Source organism: Bos taurus, chromosome 9, assembly GCF_002263795.3.
Source record: "Bos taurus isolate L1 Dominette 01449 registration number 42190680 breed Hereford chromosome 9, ARS-UCD2.0, whole genome shotgun sequence".
NCBI classification, from domain to species: Eukaryota; Metazoa; Chordata; class Mammalia; order Artiodactyla; family Bovidae; genus Bos; species Bos taurus.
In genome coordinates, this window is record NC_037336.1 from 76,538,596 (window position 1) to 76,559,951 (window position 21,356).

Genomic DNA, 21,356 nt, shown 5'->3' on the forward strand with positions numbered 1-21,356 from the left:
GGAGGCTCTGCCTCCTACATCACTTCCGTAAACAAAGAGCACTGTGGAGGCTCAGGGTCCGGGATGTGAGCCCGGCTCGAGCTGCAGCGGTAGCATCGGCGGCTGCGGCGGTGGCTTCAGAGGCCCCGGGGTCTTTGCAGGGTGAAGAGAACCACGATCCCCTTTCTCCTCAGGTACGAAGTGGAAACAAAGGCACCTCCGCAGTGTCCCTTCTAGGCCCCTCCCATCACTCTCTCTGGCCACTACTGTATTCTGGGCGGTGAAGGGTCTCCATGACGGCTGATTCAGTTCAGTTCAGTCGCTCAGTCGTGTCCGACTCTTCGCGACCCCATGAATTGCAGCACGCCAGGCCTCCCTGTCCATCACCAACTCCTGGGCAAGGGAAATGAGGTGAAGTCTAAAGAGACTCTTAGTGGTCTTTCTTGGAGGCTGTGAGTTCCTGGCTCTCAAAAGACTACGAGCTGTATTCTGTGAAGGTCTTTTCTGAAAGGTTCCTTGCTGCTTGATATACAGGAGGAATTTCGGTGTTCCTGTAGTAGTGATGTTACTTCCCAACATGGGTAATTTTCGAGCCCTTCCCCCTCAGAACATCTTAGTTTAGACCACTCTTGGTTTATTTGCGTTGCTTTACTTCCTAGTTTTCTTTTCTTTTTTTTTTTCGTCTTGTATCACCAACTGTATATAAGCGTCATTAAATTAAAAAACCAGCGTGTTTATGTGTAGCATAAATGTATAAGATCCTTGCCTCTGAAGAACTGATATCCCATCTTCTGTGTTGTTATTTTTTAATTGTTATAATTTAATTTGTGTTGCATGCCTAACCAACTCCAGAAGATCTGTTCTGTAACTGAGAATGCTTCTTAAAGGAAAAAACTGTTAACCAAGATTTAAGCAGTTTGTTCTCTGCAGTGACAGACTGGGCAGTACAGCCTTTCCTTTACAGCCTTTGGTTCTTTGGCAGTTTAGCTCCAGTTATGATTGTCTAGAGTCAGCCGAATAAACTGAATTCAGTAGTTTAATAACAGTGCTAGTAGCACATACACATAAAAGTTGTTTTCATTAAAATTCTCAAGTAATTACTTTAGGAGTGATATCAATGTATTTGAGTCTTTTTGAATGGTCATTGTTGTTTAGTTGCTAAATGGTGTCAGAAGACTCTTTTGTGACCCCATAGACCATAGCCCACCAGGCTCCTCTCTCCATGGGATTTTCCAAGCAAGAATACTGGAGTGGGTTGCCATTTCCTTCTCCATTGAATGGTCATAGAATGATTAAATTCAGCACAGCACAGTCAAGACCTAATGCTGCTAAGGCTTTTTGCCATCCGATGAGACAAGTAATCATATAAATTTCTCATCTTATGATACATGAAACAGTATAATTAGGAAGAGTTGAATTTATGCATAAGTAAAAAGGAAATGTAGAAGGATGTTTTTAGATAGGTGGCTGTTAAGAAAATAAAGCTGGTTAATACATAAAATTAAGGGATAGTACTGGGTAAATTCCCTTGTGGCCCAGCTGGTAAATAATCCGCCTGCAGTGTGGGAGACCTGGGTTCGATCACTGGATTGGGAATATCCCCTGGAGAAGGGAAGGGAAAGGCTACCCACTCCGCAGTTCTGGCCTAGAGAATTACATGAGTCCATGGAGTCACAAAGAGTTGGACACGACTGAGCAACTTTTTCTTTCATATATATTCTCTCTGGAAAAACCGACTGTAATTTCATAGTGTAACTTTTTAAATGAAAATTCTTTGGCATTGCCTTTCTTTGGGATTGCCTTTCTTGGAAGTACGTGAACCATGAACTTTCAGATGTTCAAGTTAGATTTAGAAAAGGCAGAGGAACCAAAGATCAAATTGCCAGCATCCACTGGATCATTGAAAAAGCAAGAGAATTCCAGAAAAACATCTACATCTGCTTTATTGACTATGCCAAAGCCTTTAACTATGTGGATCACAACAAACTGTGGAAAATTCTTAAAGAGATGGGAATATCAGACAACCTGACCTGCCTCCTGAGAAATCTATATGCAGGTCAAGAAGCAACAGTTAGAACTAGACATGGAACAGACTGGTTCCAAATTGGGAAAGGAGTGTGTCAAGGCTGTATATTGTCACCCTGCTTATTTAACTTACATGCAGAGTACATCATGTGAAATGCCAGGCTGGATGGAGCACAAGTTGGAATCAAGATTGCCGGGAGAAATATCAGTAACCTCAGATATGCAGATGACACCACCCTTATGGCAGAAAGCAAAGAAAAACTGAAGAGCCTCTTGATGAAAGTGAAAGAGGAGAGTGCAAAAGTTGGCTTAAAACTCAACATTCAAAAAACTAAGATCATGGCATCCGGTCCCATCATTTCATGGCAAATAGATGGTGAAACAGTGAAAACAGTGACAGACTGCAGCCACAAAATTAAAAGACGCTTGCTCCTTGGAAGAAAAGCTATGATCAATCTGCTCCTGCTGCTGCTAAGTCTCTTCAGTCATGTCTGACTCTGTGCAACCCCAGAGATGGCAGCCCACCAGGCTCCCCCAACCCTGGGATTCTCCAGGCAAGAACACTGGAGTGGGTTGCCATTTCCTGCTCCAATGAATGAAAGTGAAAAGTGAAAGTGAAGTCGCTCAGTCATGTCCTACTCTTAGCAACCCCATAGACTGCAGCCTACCAGGCTCCTCCATCCATGGGATTGTCCAGGCAAGAGTACTGGAGTGAAGTGCCATTGCCTTCTCCAGTGATCAACCTAGACAGCATATGAAAAAGCAGAGACATTACTTTGCCAACAAAGGTCCGTCTAGTCAAACTGACCTATGGTTTTTCCAGTAGTCATGAATGGATGTGAGAGTTGGACTATGAAGAAAGCTGAGTGCCAAAGAATTGATGCTTTTGAACTGTGGTGTTGGAGAAGACCCTTGAGAGTCCCTTGGACTGCAAGAAGATCAAACCAGTCAATCCTAAAGGAAATCAGTCCTGAATATTCATTGGAAAAACTGATGCTGAAGTTGGAACCTTGGCCACCTGATGCAAAGGACTGACTCATTTGAAAAGACCCTGATGCTGGGAAGGATTGAAGGCAGGAGGAGAAGGGGATGACAGAGGATGAGATGGTTGGATGGCATCACTGACTCGATGTACATGAGTTTGAGCAAGCTCTGGGAGTTGGTGATGGACAGGGAAGCCTGGTGTTCTGCAGTCCATGGGGTCACAAAGAGTTGGACACAACTGAGCAACTGAACTGAACTTTTTTTATATTGGCAAAACTAAATGTATATAATAAAATTTCATGTTTCCTTGGAAATAGAGAAAGTAAATTCAAAATAGTCATGGAACAAGTTTAACTTTACAGAACAGTTTTTGTCAAGGAACCAGAATCAGTATTATGTCTTGGGAGAAACTGAATTTCTATGTGATAGTTGAAATAAGGTTTCTGGTTGCTAGTTAAAATGCAGGTACCTATGTCAGCTGGGAGGGATTGTGGGCAGGAGGAGAAGGGGACTACAGAGGATGAGATGGCTGGATGGCATCACTGACTCGATGGACATGAGTTTAAGTGAACTCCAGGAGTTGGTGATGGACAGGGAGGCCTGGCGTGCTGTGATTCATGGGGTTGCAAAGAGTTGGACACGACTGAGCGACTGAACTGAACTGATGTCAGTTATACATCTGTTTAAATCTAGTTCTTTTTTCAAAGAATACATTTTAGAAGGGAAACCTAAAGACTACCTAAGGCTTGAGTCAGGCTGAATGATTTGTTTGGTGTTTAGGTGTCATACCCTTTCTATAACGATATAGGTTTTTTGAGGGCAAGGACTTTGTGTTGCTCAGAACTGTCTCACCAATGCCCAACATAGTGTCTGACATGTGGAAGAGAGTAAATATTTATGGGATGAATTAGTAAAATGATGAACAAAATTTCTTGTCTAACAGGCAGTTTTGGTTAGGGCTTCTGTGTATTTCGTACAGTAAATTAAGCTCAAGGATCCTTGTTCTAACTTTCTTTAATGACCTCTGAAATTCTTGATCATCTTTCAACCCATAAAGTGGGTCTTTGAACCCCTTTCATTTTGGCATCTTACAGCGTATGTGTATAAATCTGCTGTATTTCCTTAGGTCATAAGAAGCTGGCCTGGGTGCAGTAAGGAACTTAAAACAATGGAGGAGCGCAAAGTGAAGAGGAGAAGTCCTAAGTCCTTTAGTGCCCACTCTACTCAGGTTGTTAATACCAAAAAAAATGCCATTCCAGTTAGTAAAAGCACGGGGTTTTCAAATCCTGCATCCCAGTCAACTTCACAGCGACCAAAGTTAAAAAGGTGAATTCTTCTCTTTTACATTATTATAGCAAAATGCTATTAAAGGAAATACTAAATCCACTCAGTCTTATAACATTTTTTTTTTATCTTGGTTTGACTTTTGAGGCACATACTATATGTGATTTAGAAAAAATTTTATGAAGGTTACAGTGTACAGAGATTAAAAAATGCAGAATGAATGATTGGCTTTAAGGCTCTTTGTCTCATATTAAAATATACAGAGCAAGAGAACTTGTAGACAAAGTTGATGAGCTAGCCAGAAATGGAAAAGAGGTATGTGGTGGTGGTTTTTTAAACTGAATATTTGTGCTTTAGTTTTTTTTTTTTAATAATAATAAATTCATTGTTTTAATAGAAATGATTTGTATTTATTGTAAATATTTAAACACAGGAAAAATTCAAAGAACAGAAGAACACTAAAATTCCACCACCTGGAAGTAATCACTATTAACATTTGGTGAACATCGTTTGTCTTAAAACTTGAAAGGAAATGGGACAAGTTTGAATGTGTTATGTATTACTGCTGCATATATGTATTTTGTAGTGTTAGATATTTGGAAAGCAAGATAATATCTTTAGAGGAAAAGCACTTTGTAACCTCCATCCTTTAGATAGTTATGATTACATAAAGTTCCAGTTGCAAGTTCATCATGAGAATCAGTTAAGGAAGTAACGCTGTGACACTTTGTAGCCGCTAGATTTACACAAAAGACAAGAGGGCTGTCTTGGTGGTGATCTTACATTCTTTTTGAGGAAGCCGAAGAGACATAACCAAAGACACTTGGAAAAGAACATTCCAATAAGGACTAAATGAAAAACAACAGGAGTTATAAGGGCTTCTTTTAAGTACGTTGTCCTACTGGAAAGGAGTTTTCCTCCTGGAGGAGTTTAATTTGGAGTCAGATTTTGAATATGGTTATGGTTGGTGGAAAAAGAGGGCCAAGAGATTTGCAAGGAGATTACTCCTTTTTCCAGATTTTTGCATCACTTTATTTGTAGCTCATTGTCATTTTCTACCTGGTACTTTAATTCCTATACGCCATTCTAGAATGTAGGCTTCCTGAGGCCTGGGGCTTATGTGCCAGACAGTATTTAGAGTGGCAGTGGCACAAAGTATAATTTCAGTGGGTACTTTTTAATTGAATTATTTTAAAATAAAGTGAAACAGCATGACATGATCAAAAAACTTGAAGTAGGAAGGGACAGATTTATATTTTCTTTTTTGAGAGGGTTATTAAATGATGAACTGACAGTTATTTGGATAAAGCTTCCAGTTTGAAAAAAAAAAAAAACAATTTGCTACACCAAGACCTTATATTCTGTAGTAGTTTATCTCAGATTTTAATGTGGGTATGAATCTCCTGGGGATCATAAACTACATAAAATGTAGTTTCTGAATCAGTCAGTCTGGGATGGGGCTTCAGATAAGCAATTCTAGTAAGCTCACAGGTAATAGGGATGGTACAGGTCTTAGACAGCACTAGAGTAGCAGTCTAATATCATATACATATAAAATTACAAATCTTGCTTTGTGAAGAACTGTTACTGACCTACTGTCAACAGCCCATGTGTTCTAAATTGATTTCAAGAGAATTAGTTTGTCTTGCCACCTTCCCCCTACACCCACAGCCCACCCTATTCATCTGACCCAAACTGTAGTGAGTACAGTTGTGGGGAAGATGTCTCCACACAACATTATGCAGAAACTAATTGAGTACTCAGTATATGTGTACTTCAGGATCTGTAGTATGTGTTGGGGTTATAAAAGTAACCCCTGTTCCCAGTTAGTCTTTGAGCCTTCATTCACATACCACCTTTAGGAAGTTTCTTCTGCTGTCCCTAGGCTGAATGAACTGTTTTTTCTCTTTGTTCCCATATCTCAATGTGTGTAGCACCATCACTCAAGTGTTTGGGAGCCTGGGATATGCTAGACATGTATAATAAGAATCAATCTCTACTAAGGGTTCTGAAAGGGCCTTCCTGAGGAAATCACATTTAAAGGATGTGTGGGAAGTAGCCTGGCAAAAATGGCAGTGGCGGGGCAGGGAAGGATGCTAATGTAGGCAAAGGATTAGCTGAAAGTAGATGAGAGAATGGATTTCTAGGAAGCAAAAGAAATTCAGAATGTCTGGAGCACTGATAGAACAAGAGAGAATAGGATTCCTGAAGGTTATTGGACTACTGAAGGGTTTGAATTAAGTCAATTATATGATCTGATTTTACTTTTTAAAAATTGACTTGACTGCTCTGTGGGCAAGGAAGCGGGACTCAGACAATACACAGAGGCAGGGAGACCAGTTGGGAAGCTGTTGGACTTGTTCAAATAAAGAACAGTAGCAGTGGAGAAGGAAAGAACCAGAGAGCTTTATGGATATAATCAACAGGACTTCCTGCCTGCACATGGGAACCATAGGAAGCTGGAGGAGTCAAGGGTGATAACAGACTTTAGCACTCCATAACATCATGATTGTGAATTTATGTCTGTCTTTCTCCTTAGACTGGGCACGCTTCAGTACAATAACTGATGTCCTGTGCATGTTCATGTACTCAGTATCTGGCACCAAGTCAGCTACAGAGTGGGGGCCCCATAACTGCTACTGGACAACCCATAGTTCGGGGAACAACTGGGATAAGGTTTAGATGAGAAAGCAGAATGTTTCCTGAGAAATGAAATATGAAACTTAGGCTAGTAAGAAGACTTACTAATTCTCTTTTCAGTTATTTATTTATTTATTTGCATATCTAAAGAATTAGCATACTGGAGGAAAAGAATTTCTGGCAACCCACTCCAGTATTCTTCCCTGGAGAATTCCAAGGACAGAAGAGCCTGGCAGGCTACAGTCCATGGGTTGCAAAGAGTCAGACACGACTGAGAGGCTGAGCATGAAGATGTATTACTCAAACTTTTTATATATCTTAGTAGTTCTAGTTTACATTTGTTTGAGATTTTCACAGCCTGTTCTTCTGGTTTCTGCCTTGAAATGACTGGTTTTATTTTGTATTGCTTTTATCCTTATGTCTTGTTTTTATGGAAAAATCCATTTAACTCACTAATTTTGCTGAATGTAGAACAACCTGAAAAAATAGAATGATCTCTTTTTAAAGATAATCACATGCAGTTGATTTTTTCATTGTCTCCTTTTAACAGAGTGACAAAGGAAAAGGCCAGACCTCCGGGTGGAGAAGGGAGAGGCGCCCAGGCAGCCCCGATCCAGCACTCCTTCCTTACCGACGTCTCCGACGTCCAAGAAATGGAGAGGGGCCTGCTCAGCCTGTTAAACGACTTCCACTCTGGCAAACTCCAAGCATTTGGTGATCCACAGTGTTTCTGTCCACTCTTTTCCTTCTCAAGATGTTTGCATCATATTTTCTGCATGTATTTGTCATTCCTTTTTTTAAAGTGTCAGGTTTTTTTTTATTAGAAAAGTCCAGAGGCATAAAATGCAATTATCCTAGATTTCCTTTGTCATGGGATATAATTTGCCTTTTAAAATTTCAGGAGAAAAGATTTTTTTTAACAAGGGTTGATTAGTTGAAATGTTAAAGTAGGATTGCTGTTGATGGATTAAGTCTCTTGAAAGTGTAACAAACAATAGGGACATTCTTTGTCAATTAAAATATTTTAGATTTAGTGTTTTCAATTTGGAAACACTCGATTATTTTTCTTTGAAGCCTAAACTTATTTCTTGCTCACGAGTCGTGATTTTCAAGAATTTCATGGCTGAAGTTCTTATAAGACTGTTAATTTCACTCAGATTATTATAAAATGCTGGGTTACTTAATTCTAATGGCATTTGTCAACTAGGACATGAATTAGATGGTATTAACACTCCTATATATGATATTAATATGTCTGGATTCTTTCACTTAGTGTAACGTATACTGTTTTTTAAAGAAAATTTATTCAAAGGAAATTTATTCAAAGCTAAAAGCATTCTTATATTTAAAAAATTTTTTTCTATATAATTTTTTAATGCCTGATCATGTTTTAGATTGTTGTTGTTTTCTTGATCAGGGATTTGATTTATAATTTTACGCAGAAAATATGCAGTCATTACAATGTAATTTACAAAAGAAAGAAAACTGATTTATCTTATGTACCTAGACTTTAGAAGTTTTTCCTCAAGACAGTTAGTTTAACCTATCCTAATCTTTATTAATGTTCTGGAATGTTCCCCCAGGAAATGAATGTTCCATTGAACAGATGGAACATGTTCGGGGAATGCAGGAGAAATTAGCTCGCTTGAACTTGGAGCTCTATGGGGAGTTAGAGGAACTTCCCGAGGATAAGAGAAAAGCAGCCAGTGACTCTAATCTGGAGAGGCTTCTGTCTGATGTGAGTACTGTCCTCTTTTTTTTAAATCTTTTTATAGTCAAAATTTGTATTGAGATAAAATTCACCATTTTAATCATTTTAAAGTATAAGTTCAGTGATTTTTAGTATACTTACAAAGTTGTACAGATATCACCACATCTAATTTCAGAACATTTTCATCACTCCAGAAAGAAAGCCTATACCTCTCCATTCTCCCCTCTCCCCGTCCCACAGCAACCACCAATTTATCTTCTGTCTCTATAGATTTGCCTACTCCGCACATTTCGTATAAATGGAAATTATAAAATATGTGACTATATATGTCTGGATTCTTTCACTTAGTGTAACGTATACTGTTTTTTAAAGAAAATTTATTCAAAGGAAATTATATTTACATCTAAGCATATTTTCTGAGATGCTGGCAAATCTGAAAGTAAAAATATTTGCTTCTTTACATATATAAAAGATCTTAAGATATAAAAGTATCTCAAAAGATCCTGGCATGATTAATACATTTCGCATTAATTACTCAGGTGGTAGTTGCATATACATTTGGTGTTTATTGTAATTTAGTCCAGGGTCTCCATAGAACTGTATAACTTTAGGCAATTTAATGTTTTTGTAACTCGGATTTTTCTCTCTGTAAAATAGGGATGGTTAATTCTACTTGCTACTAAAAGCTGAGTATCATGTGAAATCTTTTGGTAATCCATAAAGTTTTTAAAGATTTTGATCATTAAAATGGCAACTTTTTTCTTTTAAAACCTATCAGAGATGATTATAGTTAAGAATGGTTTTAAGAATACTTATAAAGCTTCTTTTTTTATCATATGGTTTTAACTCTTTTCTCATATTCTTATTTCATAAATACTAAAGCTACTTTATTATTATTTTAAGTGACTTTCTCAGTCTAAAAAGTTTTGGAAAGTTGTTTAATACTTTGCTTTTTTATTTAAAGAAAGTTTAAATGAGAAATAATTTATTTAATATCTGATTAACAGTTATCTACTTATGATATTTATGTTATAAAAATGAAAATTAAATTTGTTGCTTTGTGTTTACAGCTAGAAGAATTGAATTCTTCCATGTATCCTTTGCTTAGTATCAGCAGTGAAAAGTTTATAGATTGTAATTTTTGGTGAATAGTACTAATCAAGTGAAGAAACCTACTATTATTTACTGGGGCCATTTCTTTTTCCTTTTGGTTTCTAAATGGAATTTCCTAATTGTTTTGTATGCTTAAAATTTGTTTTTCTCTCATTTGTGCCTTACTTTGTGTTGTTTTTGGAATTTTAAAACAAAATTTTAAATATTTTAATCAAAAGAATTAAGAATTAGCCTAGTTGCCATATACATTATTTTGAATCTTAGATTCTTAAGGTAAATGGAAGTTGGATGGTGGACATAATAGACTACACTAAATTTAATGTTAGAATTAGATGCATTAAAAAAGGTGTATTATGGGGTTAACTTAAAGGAAATCACCCAGGCACATGTAAAATATTCATGTTTTGACATTCCAATTTAGAGCATTTATTTCAAGAACTTTTTAAAATGTATTTTTGAATGTAGTGATAGGCACAATATGAGGTATGTAAGAATAAAAAAAAATGATCCGGTCTATATAGAATAATTTTAGAAGTAAGGCATCTCTTTGAACCAAATAATGAGATACTGGTAAGGATACTGGTTATAGAGTCAAGAGATTTGATTTTCAAAATTTGATTCCACATTTTGCTAATGTAAATTTTGGTAGATTGTTTAACATCTTAGAGTGTCCTCTGTAATTTGAGATAATTGCTACATGTAATGATGTGTATATGAAAATTTCCAAACTATATGTTATAGACTATATATTTTAAAAATATTTTGCTATTATTGCTATAAAATATACTATTTCTAACTGCTAAATTGTACAATAACAACAATGAAGAAATAGGAAGATATATATATAAATCCAGTAGTAGTAACTAATATCTAACCTTTATTGAATACCTATTATTCGCCAAGTATTACATGAAGCATTTTACATGCATTATCTCATTTGGTCCTCCCCATGAAAGTAGGTGGTTCTACCCTTCATTTTACAGATGAAGAAAATACACTTTTAAGAAGCCACATAAACTGTAGGGAGATATGGATGTGAGATATCATTGTCAAGAAAGACTTTAATACAGCGGTAAGATATGAGTTAATTAGGAGGTGTTTCTCAAGGGATAGTTCCTAGTTCTTTTTTTATATTCTTTTTATAAAAATATTTTTATCTATTTATTTATTTGGCTGCCCTGGGTCTTAGTTGCAACATGTGGGATCTAGTTTCCTGACCAGGGATTGAACCCAGGTCCCTGCGTTGGAAGTGTGGAGTTTTAGCCACTGGACCACCAGGGAAGTCCCTTTTATATTTGTTTTAAGCTTCATATTCTATGCTTTATATTCTTTCTTATATGCTTATGACACATAATTCCTATCCTCTTATCTGAGTTTTTGTTAAATATTTAGACTTATTTGTCTCACCAACTTCTTCAGTTCAACCCCCACATTTAAACAAGGCATGGTGGTAGAGTACAAGAACATGGGCTTTGGATTGCCTGGTTTCAGATCTTGGTAAGCAGCCGTAAACTTGAGCAAAGCCTGGCAACCTTAGTTTCCTCATCATTAATAAATGTTCTCTCTGTAATCATACTTCCCCCTCCTAATTTTCCTCTCTATAATCAGTTGTTTTTGTTCAGTCACTAAGTCATGTCAGACTCTTTGCGATCCCATGGACTGCAGCATGCCAGGCTTCCTTGTCCTTCGCTATCTCTCAGAGTTTGCTCAAACTCATGTCCATTGAGTCAGTGATGCAGTCCAACATTCTTATCCTCTGTTGTCCCCTTCTCCTCCTGTCTTCAATCTTTCCCAGCATCAGGGTCTTTTTAATGAGTTGACTCTTCAAATCAGGTGGCCAAAGTATTGGAGCTTCAGCTTCAGCATCAGTCCTTCCAATTAATATTCAGGATTGATTTCCTTTAGGATTAACTGGTTTGATCTCCTTGCTGTCCAAGGAACTCTCAAGAGTCTTCTCCAGCACCACAATTCAAAAGCATGAATTCTTCAGTGCTCATCCTTCCTTATGGTCCAACTCTCACATCTGTACATGGCTACTAGGAAAACCATAGCTTTGACTATATGGACCTTGGTAGGCAAAATGATGGCTCTGCTTTTTAATATACTGTCTAAGGTTTGTCATAGCTTTCCTTCCTTCTTTTAATTTCATGGCTGCAGTCACTGTCCTCAGTGATTTTGCAGCCCAAAAAGGTAAAATCTATCATTCTTTCTACTTTTTTCCCCATCTGTTTTCCATGAAGTGAAGGGACCAGATGCCGTGATCTTAGTTTTTTGGATGAGTTTCAAGCCACCTTTTTCACTCTCCTCTTTCACCCTCATCAAGAGGTTCTTTAGTTCCTCTTTGCTTTCTGCCATTGGAGTGGTATCATCTACATATCTGAGGTTGTTGATATTTCTCCCAGAAGTCTTGATTGCAGCTTGTGATTCATGCAGCCTGGTATTTCACATGATGTACTCTGCATATAAGTTAAATAAGCAGATCGTCTTGGACATCTGAGTGCCTCCCTGAGCATGTACACTTGGACATTTGGGTAACCCTGAGCCCAACTCATGAATGACAAAACCAGAGAGAGACAACTACAGTTAAAGACTCAAAACCAGTGGGTCTCATTGGCAGAATGCATACTACTTCTACCTTAAAGTGACTGGTCACCCCTTCAGATCAGATCAGATCAGTCGCTCAGTTGTGTCTGACTCTTTGCGACCCCATGAATCGCAGCACGCCAGGCCTCCCTGTCCATCTCCAACTCCTGGAGTTCACTCAGACTCATGTCCATCGAGTCAGTGATGCCATCCAGCCATCTCATCCTCTGTCATCCCCTTCTCCTCTTGCCCCCAATCCCTCCCAGCTTCAGAGTCTTTTCCAATGAGTCAACTCTTTGCATCAGGTGGCCAAAGTACTGGAGTTTCAGCTTTAGCATCATTCCTTCCAAAGAAATCCCAGGGCTGATCTCCTTCAGAATGGACTGGTTGGATCTCCTTGCAGTCCAAGGGACTCTCAAGAGTCTTCTCCAACACCACAGTTCAAAAGCATCAATTCTTCGCGCTCAGCCTTCTTCACAGTCCAACTCTCACATCCATACATGACCACAGGAAAAACCATAGCCTTGACTAGACAAACCTTTGTTGGCAAAGTAATGTCTCTGCTTTTGAGTATGAGGCCGAGCTGAATGGGGGAGACAGAAGTTGGTTAGTCTTAAGTATGGGTCACCCATTAGAGATGGTTCTCAAAGTGAGGTGTGAAACGATGTTTCATTGTTACAACTTTTAGGAGCACCAGAATGAGGTACATTCAACTATTTTGGGGCATTAAATAGGGGAAGGTGGGTGCAATGCAGTGTTCTTTTTATCCTTCATATTAGGTTCCAGTTGTTAAGCTAAACTTAGGACACATTTGAAAAAAAAAGTATTGGGATTTGGACATGACATAGAAAAACTGGTTTCTAATCTACAGGGTATTGGGCTTTGGAAAAGAGAGAAGGAGAGGGAAGAAAATAATTTTTATATATTTCTTTCCCCCATATATATTATGAAAAAAATAATTAAAATATCTTCCCAAAGATTTTAGGTAATTGAAATATATCCCTGGATATCTGTGAGCAGTGTTTTCTGGAATCTACATACAGAAGAAAGAGCAGTTTATTATCTGCTGAGCAATAGATAGGATTGAATAATTTTTATTAGTTATTTAGAGAGCCTAAGAAAAGGCTACAGTCCCTGACAGAACAAGTAGAAAAGTCTCTGCCTGCTAAGAATGATGATAAGTGGTCAAACATAGCCCTGTTATCAGTGCCCCTATTTTTTTTAATGTTCAAGATTATTTAAAAATCCTTTCTATTACTATAGCAGATATTGCTAATCAGTCATGGCACTGTCTGCCATTTAACTGGACAGGGACATGAAATTACTTGCTCTCTCTTAATTACAGTTAGTTGTCAGGCATTATCAGTTCTGTTTTATATTCTTTCATTCTCTACCCTCATCACCTGATTCTATAATATTTCAAATTTCTGTTCTCTGGAAACTCTATAGAGTTGCACTGTTGAATATGACAACCACTAGCCAGGTTATCTACTGAGCACATGAATTGTGTCCAATATGGATTGAAATATGCTATAAGTATAATGTGCACACCTACTTTCAAAGATTTAGACTGAAAAGAAGAATGTAAAGTATCTTAATGTTTTTATAAAGATTACTCGTGAAATGATAATTTTCTAATTATTAGTATAAATAAGTATATTTTAAAACTGTATCTGTTGCTTTCATTATATTTCTGCTGGACAGTACCACTGTAGACTTTAGACATTGCCACTAAGTTATTCTTCCTAAAACATCACTTTTATCTTGCCATTCCTGTTTCTTACCAAGTTTTTCACTGTGTCAGACTTTTTAAAGGCTCTCAATAATTTGATCGCAACATATTCGTCCTGTTATGTTTTTCATTATTTTTCATTCCCATCAAGTTGATTCTCTGGATGCTCAAATTTATGCTCACCTTAATGCCTTTGTTCAGGTTGTACTTTCTACCTAGAGTTACTCTGGCCTACCCTTTCTCCTTATCAAATAACACTCAAGCTGACCACATTCATAAAGCATTTTGTTTGTACCTCAGACTAGCATTCTGCCTTGTTTCATCTTATATGTGTTAAATTTCAAGCTTCCAACCGAACGAGAATATCTTTGACAGCAGAGCTCATGTCTGTACATTTTTTGCAAACATCTGCTACACATGTATTGCTAGCATTTAGTTGTCCCCGGTATATCTAGATCATTGTTTGAACTGGGTCTTGAAAAACAGGTGGTAAGTGGATCATATAGGTGAAAGAGGAAAATGAAAGGCAGTGATTAGAAGGATAGGGAATAAACTTTGCAGGAATTCTATCCTATTTCCAGTCTTCTTGAAGAATAGTTCAGAGGATTATAGGAAAGGTTTTAGAACTATGATGATTTTCTTCTATTTTATTCTTTTGGACTTTCAAAAAGAAATTATCTTCCCAAGGATCATAAAGTGGTGTTGTCTTCTCAAGTGAATTTTGTTAATCCAGTAAGTTTTCATATTTTCATATTTACCATGAAGATGATTCTTGCTGCATTAAAGTCATTTTGTACTCTGTTAGAACCAGGAACACAGTCTTGAATCAGTGACTTTAAGTCTTCAAATTCTAGACATAGTAAAATACTTCACTACATTTAAAGACCGTCTTACCACATCCAAGTTTCTCAATAACAGCATAGGCACTTTCTCTTTAAACATATTTCTTTTTCTAATACCTCTGTCTCTTAGCTCTTGAATGTAATTTCCAGAAATGTAAAAGAAGTACTCATTAGAGAATGAAAATGTTCTTAACTGATGACTTCAGACAAAAACTCCATTTGGCAGATGCACAAGATGTTCCAAATACTTCCACCAGCTAAAATAAAATTCAGTTGCTGTCTCGTGGTTTGAAGAAAAGCAGCACTATTTACTTTTCCAGCTGAATCCAGTAGCAGAATCATCTTCCACAATAAGGAATTAAAGTAATTAAAGTGCAAATACAGTGATTGCTTTCACATGCTGCTTTTAGTAAACTTGACTTGCCATAATTCACCTAACTGGAGGTCTAGGCCTTGTTGAAGGCTTAATCAGGAAATGTGATACAGAGCTTTTGCTGCTATGCTTAATATTGTTGCCTTACGGGTTTATACTTGAAATGCACTGTGCTAAATGTTGATGGGGCTGAAGGATTTATCCTTCCTGAGCTCATCAGACTTATTCCACTGTTGATAAGTTGATGATGCACAGGCTTTTTGTGGCAGCCCAGCTTCAGTTTACATTAGACAATCAGTACACACACCTGGTGTGTTTTCCAGTGGCCAGTGACAACAAAATGTTGAATGAATATTTGTGAAATTTGCTATTTTTAATAAAGTGATTGTTTTAAATTAAAAACAGTCTCTCTGTTTTAGATAAACTTACAGTCTTCAGTCTGGGAATACAAGGGCTGGCTCAATCCTCAAAGGGTAAACTGTATTTAGAAAATTGAGGTTCTGTACCTTTCTTGCAAACCTTGTACCTTGTGCACATTTAAATATTGATATAGTGAAAAAGAGCCTAGGCTTTGATCTTACTTAGACCTTGGTTTGAATCTCCATTCTGCCCCTTAGCTTTAGGTTCATGTGTGTTTACTCAGTTTGTGTTTTTTTTAACCTAGAAAAATGTGGTTAATAACCAGCTTGTAATGGCTGTACTGAGGAAGTAAAACATGTACATATAAGATCTTTAGCACAATAGTTGACACCAGTAATGTTCAGCAGTCAGTACTTATTAATATTAACATTAGCTTTTAAACAATATGTGAACCGTGAACTTCCAGATGTTCAAGCTGGTTTTATTTATTTATTATTTTATTATTATTATTATTTTTTACTTTACAATACTGTATTGGTTTTGCCATACTCAAGTTGGTTTTAGAAAAGGGAGAGGAACCAGAGATCAAATTGCCAGCATCCACTGGATCATCGAAAAAGCAAGAGAGTTCCAGAAAAACATCTATTTCTGCTTTATTGACTATGCCAAAGCCTCTGACTGTGTGGATCACAATAAACTGTGGAAGATTCTGAAAGAGATGGGAATACCAGACCACCTGACCTGCCTCTTGAGAAACCTGTATGCAGGTCAGGAAGCAACAGTTAGAACTGGACATGGAACAACAGACTGGTTCCAAATAGGAAAAGGAGTACATCAAGGCTGTATATTGTCACTCTGCTTATTTAACTTATATGCAGAGTACATCATGAGAAATGCTGGGCTGGAGGAAGCACAAACTGGAATCAAGATTGCCAGGAGAAATATCAATAACCTCAGATATGCAGACACCACCACCCTTATGGCAGAAAGTGAAGAAGACCTAAAGAGCCTCTTGATGAAAGTGAAAGAGGAGAGTGAAAAAGTTGGCTTAAAGCTCAACATTCAGAAAACTAAGATCATTCAGAAAACTTAAAGCTCAACATTCAGAAAACTAAGATCCTAGTCTCCAGGTCCCATGACTTCATGGGAAATAGATGGGGAAACAGTAGACACAGTGGCTGACTTTATTTTGTCTGGGCTCCAAAATCACTGCAGATGGTGACTGCAGCCATGAAATTAAAAGATGGTTACTCCTTAGAAGGAAAGTTATGACCAACCTAGACAGCATATTAAAAAGCAGAGACATTACATTGCCAACAAATGTCCGTCAAGGCTATGGTTTTTCCAGTGGTCATATATGGATGTGAGAGTTGGACTATAAAGAAAGCTAAGCACTGAAGAATTGATGCTTTTGAACTGTGGTGTTGGAGAAGACTCTTGAGAGTCCCTTGGACTGCAAGGAGATACAACCAGTCCATCCTAAAGGAGATCAGTCCTGAGTGTTCATTGGAAGGACTGATGTTGAAGCTGAAACTCCAATACTTTGGCCACCTGATGCGAAGAACTGACTCATTTGAAAAGACCCTGATGCTGGGAAAGATTGAGGGCAGGAGGAGAAGGGGAAGACAGGATGAGATGGTTGGATGGCATTACCGACTCGACAGACATGGGTTTGGGTGGACTCCAGGAGTTGGTGATGGACAGGGAGGCCTGGTGTGTTGTGGTTCATAGGGTCACAAAGAGTTGGACACAACTGAGTGACTGAACTGAACTGATTGAAATAATTCATATGCCATAAAAATTTTCCCTTTTTAAAGTGTATAATTCAGTGGTTTTTAGTAGATTCAGAGTTGTGCATCCATCACCATGATTTAATTCTAGCTAGAACATTTTCGTCACCTCAGAAAGAAACTCATTAGCAGTCACTCCCTATCTCCCAAACCCTTCAGCACTTGGCAACAGTAATCTACTTTTTGTTTCCATGGATTTGCCAATTCTGGACATTTTCTATCAATGGAATTATACCATACACAGCTTTTGTGACTGGTTTCTTTAACTCCTATAATGTTTTCAAGATTTCAAGTTTCATCCATGCTGTAGCATGTATCAATACTTCTTTTCCTGGCTGAATCATGTTCTATTGTATTGATATGCCACATTTTGTTTATTCACTTGTAGCTCACTTGCCTTCACCTTGTAAAATAGGCCCATGCTTCTTCCACCTAGTCTCCAGGCCACAGAAACAAGCACCTAAATGGAGATGGGGGAGGGCAGGGACCCACTGGACACTATTTTTAAAAAATCTCAATTTCAGTAAATTTTGGCATTCTGAGTTGAAAGAATTTTGGTCAGTTTATCTAATCAGCTTTTTAATACCCCTTTTAAAAATGAGAAAGTCACCAGAGCATTAAATGCAACCTTCAAAACTTTTCTGTTGGGATTAGCGGATAGGGATTCCAGGGGCAAGAGCATCCTAGGTCTGACAGAGCAAAAGGAAACTCTGTCATTTGACATGTTTTTCTTGGATGAGTCCTGAGACAGAGTAAAGAAAAAGCTGTTTCCTGTGGCTTAGTGACAGAGCAGTAGATTGACCTTGTTTGTTCAGTTGGTTCATTGGTCCTTTGTGTCAAGGAACTCCATGTGGGTCTCAGGTGACAGATTTTTAGTTTATCTAATTTGTATCCTTTCACACAACTTAAACATGTTAAAAGACAACAGGAAAAAAACATGAGGTACTTGGATTAGAACAAAACCTAATTATAATAAAATTTATTATACAGATGTTAGTATTTACTTTCCCAGGTGGCGCTAGTGGTAAAGAACCTGGGCTGCCAATGCAGGCGGTCCTAGAGAAGCAGGAGATGCAAGAGACAAAGGTTCAATCTCTTGGCGGCTGGAAAAGGAAATGGTAACCCACTTCAGTATCCTTGCCTGGAGAATCCCTTGGACTGAGGAGCCTGGTGGGCTACAGTCCATAGGGTCTCATAGAGTCAGACACAACTGAAGCGACTTAACACACATGTTTACTGTAGAAAATTTTTACTTAAAATTGGATTTTGTTAAAGTACTACCAGAGCAAACCATTTAACATTTGTTCACATACTTCCCGGAGAAGGCAATGGCAACCCACTCCAGTACTCTTGCCTGGAAAATCCCATGGACGGAGGAGCCTGGTGGGCTGCGGTCCATGGGGTCGCTGCGAGTCAGGAACGACTGAGCGACTTCACTTTCACTCTTCACTTTCACTTTCCTGCATAGGGGAAGGAAATGGCAACCCACTCCAGTGTTCTTGCCTGGAGAATCCCAGGGACGGGGGAGCCTGGTGGGCTGCCGTCTATCGGGTCGCACAGAGTCGAACACGACTGAAGCGACTTAGCAGTAAGAGCAGCAGCACACACTTCCAGAGTTCTTAAACATTTATTTACAAAAATTAAAGTGAAAGAAAATGTAGTCCCCCAGTAGTATCCGACTCTTTGCGATCCCATGGACTGTAGCCCGTCAGACTTCTCTGTCAGTGAAATTCTCCAGGGAAGAATACTGGAGTGGGTAGCCATTCCCTTCTCCCTGGGATCTTCCCGACCCAGGGAGCCAACTCAGGTCTCCCAGATGGCAGGCAGATTCTCTACCATCTGAGCCACCAGGGGACTCGAAAAATTACAAAAATTAGGTGGCACAATTCATATAGTTTTCTAACATAGTTTTCATGTGAACATCTTTCCTTGGTGGTAACTGTTCATCTACATATTAAAAAAAAAAGCTTCACAATAAATACTTAAAGGCATTTTGACCAGAATCAATAAAAATTTATCAAGAAGGATATTGTTCAGGCTTTGGTATCTCTTGTATAATGTGAAAATTGGCAATAGGTATTAAAATAATCGGACGATTTGCTGAAGATTAAGAAATCCCACCGTTTGCATCACACAGCCTTAAAGTTACTGACTTTCTTGGAGACCAAGCAAACATGGGTTCAATATCCAAGTCTCCTGTTGGGGTTTGGCTCCTCTGCTCTTCGTCTTCAGGGGCTTCTAGGACTATAGCGATTCCTGGGATCCTGTCACAAATTCCCTGGAGAGTGACAAAGGAGCAGGATCGCCGACCTGGCCAGAATCCGGTGCAGCCCTGATGATGGGGGTGTTGTTCGCCCGGCTTCTAGTTCCCCAGCAGGGACAGCTGGCCACCCGGTCCCGATACCGGTGCTGCCGGGCCGCCTGCGGGACGGGGCGGGGCCGTGTTGTTGGGACTCTATGGAAACGGCGCGCTGCCGGCCCCCGCCCCTTCCCCGGCTGCGGCCGGCGTCCTGCTCTCGCCCCTCCACGCGATCCAAAGAGGAGGCAACCGCCAGAGGCCGGGTCTTTCCGCCACCGCCTGGAGGTAAAGCCCTTGCCTTCCGGGCCGCATAGCTTTTGCTTGGGGCCGTCGGGGTTCAGCGCCTGGGCGGTTAAGTTCCCGATGCAGCCTCGGGAAGACCCTAAGCTGCGCCCTCTCTGGGCTCCCCTTCCGTGGCCTTGGGGAACCAGCGCCCAGAAGTGGCGCTTGGGAGGAATGAAACTATCCCTGCCTAGGGTCAGGTTTGAACTGGGCCGTTGTCAGTAAACTCTTAGCTTCTGCAGAGCACGCATTTGGGGGTAGAGATGAAGTCACGTTCTTTAGCACTTCGGAAAACACTGATTTTCGTAGGATTCTGAACTCACTCACAACGACTCCTACCCTTCGTTGGCTAGTTCTCGCCCTCTTCCTTCCGCGGAGTCAGAAATGTGGAGAGTGGAAGGGGTGGGCGTGGGGTAGCAAAGGAGAAACACAAAGAACCTGCGAGTACAGTTCATGGTTAGAACTGCATAGTTTTGAAAAGTTAATATGCTGAGATTTGATGAATAAGATTATATTCGTAAATAGGTCAATAGGATCAAATCATGGTACTTAATATTTATCCTTTTAAAAATACTTATGCTGTACTTATTAATAAATCTTGCCATATACCAGAACAGAATATCCAGACATCGCTTGTATTCAAGTGCAGCTCAACCCGTGTAATTGTTTTCAAGCCCATCTTGACCTTTGTGCACCATAAGAACCTCAAAAATCGTGCTCCAAAAACCATTATTTCCATGAAAGAAAGTAAGGCTTGAGACGTGAAAGTTTTAGAACAACAATAATTGTTTTTTTTTTTTTTTCTCAAATGAATTTAAATAGTACAGTCGCTTGTTATAATTTTAATGTTTATAACTGTAAACTTCTCTATCAGTGAGCAAATTCATCATTTGAATATGTCCAGTTTGGGCTCATGGGTTTCCCCGGTGGCTCAGGGGTAAAGAATCTGCCTGCAACTCAAGAGACGTGGGTTTAATCCCTGAGTTGGGAAGATCCCCTGGAGGGGAGTCCATGGCAACACACTCCAGTATTCTTGCTGGAGGATCCCATGGACAGAGGAGCCTGGCAGGCTGCAGTCTATAGGGTCGAAAAGCATAGGACACTACTGAAGCCACTGAGCAGCAGCAGTTTTGGCTCACAAGTATGGTATTTCCTATCCCCTTCTATGCTATTAATAGGGCAGATTTCCTCAAAACATGCTGTTATTTTCATCATTTATTTGTGCATTTAATAAAAATTATATACAAGTTGACATTCAAGTGTCTTGTTTTTACATGCCCTGCATATTGGACATTTAACTAGAATTATCTTTCATTTCTATTTTTTCATGAATCACACTCTTTCTCTACACCTGTTCTT

General features: G+C 38.9%; 2 protein-coding genes across 6 annotated transcripts in view; both read left to right on the top strand.

Moving 5' to 3' along the window:
• The first annotated feature begins 21 nt into the window (after positions 1 to 21).
• On the top strand, positions 22 to 8,588 carry CCDC28A (coiled-coil domain containing 28A). Its single transcript, XM_059889912.1, has 4 exons — positions 22 to 173; positions 4,115 to 4,314; positions 7,463 to 7,690; positions 8,496 to 8,588. The coding sequence occupies exons 2-4, from the start codon at positions 4,157 to 4,159 to the stop codon at positions 8,500 to 8,502; spliced, it is 393 nt and encodes a 130-aa protein (XP_059745895.1). The 5' UTR covers positions 22 to 173; positions 4,115 to 4,156; the 3' UTR covers positions 8,503 to 8,588.
• A 1,134-nt stretch (positions 8,589 to 9,722) lies between these two features.
• ECT2L (epithelial cell transforming 2 like) overlaps positions 9,723 to 21,356 on the top strand; it is an 89,877-nt gene continuing 78,243 nt past the window's right edge. For 4 of the 5 annotated variants that reach the window (XM_059889586.1, XM_059889590.1, XM_059889589.1 and 1 more), the window contains exon 1: positions 15,164 to 20,000. The gene's annotated coding sequence lies outside the window, so the exon portion shown is untranslated. Of the gene's footprint in view, positions 10,809 to 15,163; positions 20,001 to 21,356 lie in introns of those variants that run through there. The other variant, XM_059889587.1, reaches the window with a different exon arrangement.

Excerpts from the sequence above, each read along its gene's own strand:
- CCDC28A (XM_059889912.1), top strand. The coding sequence starts at position 4,157 with ATGGAGGAGCGCAAAGTGAAGAGGAGAAGTCCTAAGTCCTTTAGTGCC. Across the intron at positions 4,315-7,462 it reads CAGCGACCAAAGTTAAAAAG|AGTGACAAAGGAAAAGGCCA; the intron begins GTGAATTCTTCT and ends TCCTTTTAACAG.